Genomic DNA, 8,533 nt, shown 5'->3' on the forward strand with positions numbered 1-8,533 from the left:
CGACTCGCTTAAATGACCTTATGCACAATATTCTGTAATGAGACACGAAGGTAAATCAGTTGTTTGCTTCGACAATACATTTGCAATGTATCTAGGTTTCAAATACTGTTGTTTCACACACAACTTTATGTACTTTATGAATATGCTGCAGTGTGCACTTATACTGTAGTTATCGTTCAGGAATACGCGAGAAACTTAAAAACATAAATTCACGTTTGTTGTCAACTATCTTGGCAAACTTTCTCAAATACAAATTATTTCAAAATTGAAATGTTACGTTTAAATAGATTACACATGGTTACATAAACAAAAGTTTTGATTTTTTGTTGAACAATATTATTGTATTTAAATATGCCATTATCCTAATCCTTGTAACTCAGAGACAGCACTCAGCCTAATAAACCTGTCCTAATCTTAAAGAAGAACTATTGCCTTAAATGAATCGGTGTCGACAATCGAACCGGGATTGATTGGACAGGAGCAACCCTTGATCAATCCCTTCATCAGTTAGCCAGAAAATAATCATTGTTGAACTCGATAAAATAGGGAACGTGCAAGACTTTTTAAAAAATGCGCAACATTTATAAAGGTAACTGGACACCTTCATCCTTTCGTATTGGTTTTTTTTCTGGAACTTCTGATACTTCATGTTGACTTTTTCCTAAAGTGCCTCGTTCACTTTTGTGATTGCCTAAAACCACATTGGCAAAAGATTTCATTCCATTGCAGCCCTATACTTTATGTGTATGTACTGTGTGTGTGTGTTCCCCCTGCATATTTAAATTATTCTACACTGAAAACCAGGGCCGCGGAGATTGACTTACCGCCAGCTCCCGGAAGCAGAGCCCAACCAGTCAGCGCCTAGATCCCTTTAGAGGCGACCAATCAGAGAGAGCGTGGCCTTTGACCCCGCGCTGATATTAACAAGCAGGTAATTGACGATCCACTCGGTCTCCTCTAAAAGGAGCCGAGCCCAGGGACAAGAGCCGACCAAATCTCCCTCAGCACACATCAGCTCACCGTGCCCCTGCTGCTGCTGCTAAATTTTAGACACAAGGTCAGTACAAATGACTTGCAGGTTAAAGTGCTCTGTGGTTTGGACAAGATGATATAGGTAAGATAAATCTGCTTCAAAAATACCGGAGAAACTCGGCAGGGTCCGTGAAGAGAGAAAACACAGAATGAACCTTTCGACTCCAGTGACCCTCACACCTTCAGTACAAGACCGTGCCGGACCTGTTGAGTTCCTCCAGCAACTTCCGTTTTTGTTTCAGATTTCCAGCATCAGCGGTTCTTGGTTTTATTTTAACCGGGCGCGCACTGCAGATATTGCAAATCATCCGCAACGGTTGCTAAAGCTGAAATAAAAGCCAAGAATCGCGGGTGCTGGAAATGGGAAACACACGCCGCAAATGCTGGCGAAGCTCAGCGGGTCTGGCAGCATCTGCGGAGAGAAACCGGAGTTAACGTTTCGGGTGTAGATGTTCTGTCTGTACGGTAATAATTATACCGCACTTTGTAAACGCGCAGCCAATGTCGGCGCAGGTAAAACCAAAAAAAATTAGCGAGCACGTTTAAAGAAAACTGAGGAAGCAAAATTCAATTCCAGGAAAGACAGTGATTTGAAATTGCTTCGATGTCGGTGGGGTTTATTTTGCTGGATGTTCAGATAACGACGTCAAATACTGACAATTGGCCAGTCCTTGCACTAATGGAATCTCTGAACCTGTTGCGATTGAAATTCTATCTCGCTTTATGTTTTACAGCAGCCCTCAGATCGAAGGTCGCCAGTTTCAGGAGTTTTACACTGGTCCATGTAAACTGTAAACGGACCGAGAGCAAAACAATCTCACTGCTATTGTCGGGGTGGTTTCCACGGCTCAGAGTTCGGAATGCAAACCACTGAGCAGCGCGGGATCGAGCTGGAAATAGACGTGGAGAGTTTAGAAGTGGAGGACGAAGAGCTAGCCAGCTCCCCGCAGGCTGTGTCAGGCCACGGGCAAGATGGGTCACTCGAGGCCGAGAAGAAACAGCAGGGAGCCGACGGGGATCAGAGGAAGCTGAGCCGGACCCCGAAATGTGCCCGGTGCAGGAACCATGGCGTGGTGTCGTGTCTGAAAGGTCACAAGCGCTTCTGTCGCTGGAGGGACTGTCAATGTGCTAACTGCTTGTTGGTGGTGGAGAGGCAGAGGGTGATGGCAGCGCAGGTAGCGCTCAGGAGACAGCAGGCGACCGAGGTGAGGTTACCGGGGAGGGGGTGTCGAGAGGGAATTAAACCGAGCAGAATGTATAGCATGAAATGCTGCCAAATTGGCTGTCACTTTGGCCCGGATATTACCTTTCATTCTACATTTATATTGTTTGGTCCCTCCCTGTGAGGCGTTCGTGGATGATTTCCTGTAAAGTCTAGATACTGTAAGAATAAAACCGCACCTAAAGGCTATTTAAGACAGTCAACACTGGATTGAGACAGCTGCATGGGGACGCATTTAGAAACTGCAGAATGGATTTAAAAACAAACACACTTGACTGTGTTCAGCCGTTCCTTTGACTTGACTAATTGCAGTTGAATGTCCCATGTTGAAATATACATACAGTTGGTTTGTAACCACTGGCGCAGTAAGCAGTTTACTGGAACAAAAACCACAGAAATTGCTGGAGAAACTCAGCAGGCTTGGCAGCATTTGTGAAGAGAGAAACAGAGTTAATTTTCTTGAGTCCGGTGACCGCAGATTTGCTCCAGGAATTTCTGTTTCTGTTTCGGATTTCCGGCACCCGCTGTTCATTTCATAACGACAGTTTGCTCGGTTCAGTTTTTCACGTTCCTTCACCAAACTTCTTTCAAATTGGTTAGTTAACGCCGTCAAAAAACGCGAGAAATACCGTCAAATTGTTCTCAGATGGAACTGGTCAGTGTGGGAATCGCTGCTTGTAATCTTGTCCCCTTCCCCTACCGTAAGAGCAAGTCCTGGTCCAGTCAATGCCCCACTGTAATGATTATATTTAACAGAGCTGAGTGGCAGACAGAATACAGAAGTTTTTTTGAAATTTCAGCTTGTATTTGGCTATATTAGAAACATACGGCATGTCACTTACACATGGATTGAGGTGGGAAATGCAGTTACTACTGCCAAGTTATTTTTTTGTCTTTTTTTTCTCTGTCCCTGCTTCTTTCCAAGGATAAGAAAGGGATATCGAACAAACACAACTTGGCCGAACGCCGAGCCGTTTATCAGAGGCACCTGAGAACGCCGAGTCTGCTGGCTAAGAGCATTTTAGAAGGTGAGTTGCAGATTTATCTCAGCTCCGTTAGAATGGATGCCTCTGTGCCGAGAGTCATGGGACAGGAGAAACGGTTCAATCGGTGAATGAGTGGGGGTGAGCGTAAGGACGCGGGCAAATGGAATGAAAATAAAAGGTTAAGCTGATGCTGAGATGATGTTAGAAGAAGGACTTTAGTTTGGAACTGCACCAGAATATTCACTGAGCTGTTGTTGCATTTTTTTTTGTAAATAAACGAGTTAGTTTCTCAAGAACATTTCTGTTTAATGTTTGGCCACCATTCTAAATGTCTGAAGGGAGCATGGACGATTTATTAAGGAATGTAACGGCGTCACTTTGAGATGGACTTTATTGTTGTTGTGTCAGTATGTCTAACAATTACTGGGAACTGCAACGCCAGCCTGGTAAGATATTGAAACTAAGGGAGGAATGAAACGTATGGTATTTTGGTAGGCTCCATTGAACTTCCAATATTGTTCCAAACCAGGATAACGTAATTTCTCACTCTGAAAGAATTATTTTATAGCATGATATATTTGCCCGATTAGTGCAAATTGAATTCGCGTTGTCAATGCGAAACACTGGGGAGAAGTTGCACTGGGTATGTATTAGCCTGTGGTTTTAATTAGCCGGAACAACTGGAGACATGTTAGTACAGTCTTAGATGGCTACCCTTGACTTTAAACGGCCTGACAATTGGGGAAAAAAAAAAGTTGGTCCAAGTTTGATTACTTCGTCAAAATCAACTGAGGAAAGACGGGGTTAGCAGTCCTTGTCTGATTATCTGTACAAATAAAATACATGTGTACTGAAACAGCCAATCAGACTGAGGTGAGTCATGATCAAATGGAATGGATTATTATCGGCGCTACACATTTTGCAATTATTACTGAATACAGGATGTGACTGTTCACTGAAAAAAAATCAATGTATTCTGCTCTAGTGTAATCTCCATGTTCTTGTCAAAACCGAACAACGCTCGCAATCGCTGTTAGCTTCATATTTCTAATAAACACTAGTTACCAGTTAAGGGCCCAGCTTATTGTAATGACTTACAGGGCGTTTGCAACTACCGTGCGGCCACATGGGATTAGTTGAAATGAACAGAATTGGTTCCTGGGACATCATTTGTGGGAGACTCGGAGCTGACCTGATCAGTGCAAACAGGACTGATAGATGGACCAATAAGTGAAAGCAAACTTTAAGATTTGTTTTCATTAAATCTACATTTTGAAGAGCATATTGAATAACGGGTGAACTGAAATAAATTAAATGACATTGGGGAAAATAATACCTTTCCCATCTTTAGGACCTTTAAGGATAAGCATTTTTGTTGCTCCCCATTCAAAAACTCGCTTTAATCATCTTAAACTTAAAAGTAGCATTTTCAACAGAAGCTAGTGCTTAGTTAATATTCAGTGGAAAGTAAAATAACTGCCGGCTTTTCATTTAAATAAACTGTGTTTGAATAAAGTGGAATGTCTCAAATGTACAATGTTATTAAAACGCGTTTTAACGTATCCCACTGTCCGATTTGCCTAGAACACAACTGAACAGTAAGGTTATGCCTGTGCTGTTGTAGATGAGTGCTTACATAATAGTCAGGAACAAATATCAGCGCTTTGTTGACTATGACAACTATTTTCAAAACCTGAAATCATAACTCCAGCAGGGAGATGTTTGAAACAGCCTCTGCCTGATCGTGACGTGGTCCTGAGCAATCAGTCGCAGGGCATATATGACAGCGTGAAACATAAAATGCAACATTGTTTTATTTTAACTGACATAAGCAATTCCTGATTATAGTAGAGGATATACACACACAGATGGCCTTTTGATACGTGTTGGTAACGCACCAAAGGTGATTGAGTTAAATAGCATGACCAAAAAGGAACAAAGTTTAAAGTTAATAAGATCGATTTTGCTTCTGGTGTGAATGAAACTGGAGTAACACGGCTGTCCTGCTGAAATGTGTAACTTTCAAATAAAACACTACAATAACTTGACATTATTTACAGACCAGTTAGTACCATTGGGTAGTCTGTGAAGTCTTTTTCTGAAAAATCAAAAACAAATTGCTGGAGAAACTCAGCAGGTCTGGTAGCATCTGTGTAAAGAGGAACAGTGTTAACGTTTCGAGTCCAGTGAACCTTGTTCAGAATGAGATTTTTCGGGTCTTGTGAATAACAAGTTCAGTGGCAAATATTACAGATAGAGACCACGTCAAAGCCAGCTCAATGCCATTTTAAAAAAAACTGATTGCCCAGGCTGTCAAATGCATTGAACATCATCAGTCAGTATCTGAATTTCCAAACGAAAGATCGCAAGAATCAAACACACGCACACACACAACTACAAACTGCTGGCGAAACCCAGCAGGTCTAGCGACAGAGATAGTAGGAACTGCAGATGCTGGAGAATCTGAGATAACAAGGTGTAGAGCTGGATGAACACAGCAGGCCAAGCAGCATCAGAGGAGCAGGAAGGCTGACGTTTCGGGCCTAGACCCTTCTTCAGAAATGAAGATGGACTTTATTGTTGTTGTATCAGTGTATCTGACAATTGCCTGGTAAGATATTGAAACTTTCTGAAGAAGGGTCTAGGCACGAAACGTCAGCCTTCCTGCTCCTCTGATGCTGCTTGGCCTGCTGTGTTCATCCAGCTCTACACCTTGTTATCTCAGGTCTAGCGACATCTGTGGGGAGCAAACGATGACTTGAAACATTAACCCTACTTTCTCTCCCCATAGGTGCTGCCCTACCTGATTTTCTTCAGCAATTTCGATTTGTGTATCAGAACTCCAGCATCCACAGTTCTTTGTTTTATTTTATATTATCGTAAGAATCAGCGTGTAATGTGACTGTAGGCCTATTTGAAAACACAGGCTTTCGCAGCATAGTCCTTTCGACAGGTGAAGTTAGAAAGAAGCACGCAGAACACTGAATTTATAAGTAAAAGATCAAAGGATCACACAACTGATGAGGATGAGCATCTTAGGTTTGTTTAATCCATCCTCATCGGTTGTGTGACCCTTTGATCTTTTACTTATAAATTCTGTGTTCTGTGTGTTTCTTTCTCACTTCACCTGAAGAAGGGACTGCGCTTCGAAAACTTGTGTTTTCAAATAAAGCTGTTGGATTATAACTTGGCGTATTGTGTTTTCTGAAATTGTCCAGCCTACCCCAACACCGGCACCTCCACATCATAACAATAGGCCTGGCTGAGGTGATAAGTGGCTTGGAACAATATCCTTTCACTTGAGCAGAGTTTAGAACGCCTTTTATGATTTAGTCCTTAGTGGAGCGAATTTTAGCTGATTTTTCCCCAGTCAAAATTCTAACGATAGAGGCTGCATGGTAGAGTAGTTCGTGTTCAAAGATTGAAAAAAAAGAAAATTGCTTTCAATTTGGGGCGCATTTCACCATGTTAATAGTTCGGGTTGAGAATCCTTTAAAATTTCCAATGGATATATGTGAACAACATGTTAACACTGTCCAGTTTGGTCTTTTCAACCCGCCTTGTTCATAAGCTGTAGCCGACACCGCTATTGCTTTCGTTTTGTGCAGGGGGTTGGATTTCGTTCACCTTGAGCCGTGCTTAAAACACTCACCTTTTTGAATTGTTCCTGCTTTGTAGGTTATCGACCAGCTCAGAATGAGCCTTACCTGAGAGGAAGCCCACCTTTGCCCCCTCCCGTTAGTGACCGGATGAGGAAAAGGCGTGCTTTCGCTGACAAGGAGCTGGAGAGCATCATGATGGAGAGGGAGTACAAGGAGAGAGAGATGATTGAAGCTGCTCAAGCTGCTGCAGCCTTCTTCCTGCCTAACGGCATGGTGCACGCAGCTGAGTACAATTCCTGCAAATCTAACTACACCCCGCCTCCGCTTGAGAGACCGAGCAAAGACATCGCCCAGCATTGTAACCTTATGCCCCCGTGCCTTGACCTAACCATGCAGTACTCTGGCTCAGATCGAGCAGTGGAGCTCATTTCTTCTAATGTCAGTGTGGCCACCACCTACCGGCAGTACCCACTGAGCCCCAGGTTAATGGTCTGGCCAAAGTGTGGTTCCCTGAGCGATGCCCTGCTGTACCAACAGTACGTACTAAATGCCAGTAGCGCCATCCAGACTCTCAAGCCGGGAGCCGTTTGGGATTCTAAAGGGACAGCAGTGCCGGAAAGCCGATTGCCCAATGAGAGCCGGGAGTCACCCAAAAAAGCAGCGAGAGAAATGCAGCCTGTGCCAGCCGGGGTGCGAGAGATGACCAGCGCCCAGCAGCCAGCCCTGGAGGTGACCTGCGACCGCTCGGCGTTTTCTCCGCCCAAGAAAGGATGCCCCCAGTTCGCCGAGGGGGATTCCTCCTCTCCTTGCTCGGCTCCAGCCAGCAGTCCGTTCGGCTGCAGAGAGAGCCCGCAGCAACCGGTGCCCGCGGGGCAATTCAACAGCGGCATATCCCAGTCACAAACCCACAACCAGCCTCAGGAAAATGTTACCTCGGAGCTAAAAACATTCCTGAATAAAGGCATCCTGGAAGAGGCAGCGAGGAAATACCGGGAATATGCAATCAAGGAGAATCAGCTGTACAAAACCTCCACCGAAAGATACATGAGCAATCTGTTCGTTTCTAAACAGGCTGGGACAAAAATCTCGCCTCCCGAGGCACTCTCTTTTTCAGTTGAATCAATCCTTAAGAGGCCTTCACATTCTCTAAGTCGTACTTATCAATAAATATGTGACATCTTTTCAATTTGAAACGCTTCGAATTAATATCACTTTTAGTTACGTTTCGAGACCAAAACTGCCTTTTGTATAAAATGCCTTTGATGTATATGGTTTGGGTATTATCTTGTACAGGTATTAGCATGGTCCGTTCCTGCCAGAGTATATTTAAACATCTTGAGTTTTTTTTGTTCCGAGAACTGCGAATGAGCAAATGTTGTCTGCACTGAGAAGCAACTGTATAGCTAAAAAATAAAGAGATTACAGAACCAAACAATTGCCTTTTCTTAAAGGACCCTGACTGTATCTATGCATACCCTTCTGAATTCTACCTTCAAAACCAATATTCAGGGACTACACTCCCCCAGGTGTTAGTCAAGGCAGACGGATTCAGTTGAATTGATTTTATTTTCTTTCTATTCTTGTTGGGAGGGTGTAACTTCACCTCATCTTACCCAGAGTCTAGATTGGAGATCACATCTGGAGTATTGTGAGCAGTTCTGGTCCCCTTATTTAAGGAAAGATTTCATTTC

General features: G+C 43.4%; 1 protein-coding gene across 1 annotated transcript; it reads left to right on the top strand.

Annotated features, from left to right (window-relative positions):
• The first annotated feature begins 945 nt into the window (after positions 1-945).
• dmrt2a (doublesex and mab-3 related transcription factor 2a) lies at positions 946-8,199 on the top strand. The gene is made up of 4 exons (XM_020529529.2): positions 946-1,057; positions 1,767-2,237; positions 3,180-3,282; positions 6,919-8,199. The coding sequence occupies exons 2-4, from the start codon at positions 1,893-1,895 to the stop codon at positions 8,007-8,009; spliced, it is 1,539 nt and encodes a 512-aa protein (XP_020385118.2). The 5' UTR covers positions 946-1,057; positions 1,767-1,892; the 3' UTR covers positions 8,010-8,199.
• Positions 8,200-8,533: the final 334 nt, after the last annotated feature.

Source organism: Rhincodon typus, chromosome 3 (assembly GCF_021869965.1).
Source record: "Rhincodon typus isolate 14 chromosome 3, sRhiTyp1.1, whole genome shotgun sequence".
NCBI classification, from domain to species: Eukaryota; Metazoa; Chordata; class Chondrichthyes; order Orectolobiformes; family Rhincodontidae; genus Rhincodon; species Rhincodon typus.

Coding starts and splice junctions, on each gene's coding strand:
- dmrt2a (XM_020529529.2), top strand. CDS start 1,893: ATGCAAACCACTGAGCAGCGCGGGATCGAGCTGGAAATAGACGTGGAG. Junction 2,238..3,179: donor GGAGACAGCAGGCGACCGAG/GTGAGGTTACCG, acceptor CTTCTTTCCAAG/GATAAGAAAGGGATATCGAA. Junction 3,283..6,918: donor GGCTAAGAGCATTTTAGAAG/GTGAGTTGCAGA, acceptor CCTGCTTTGTAG/GTTATCGACCAGCTCAGAAT.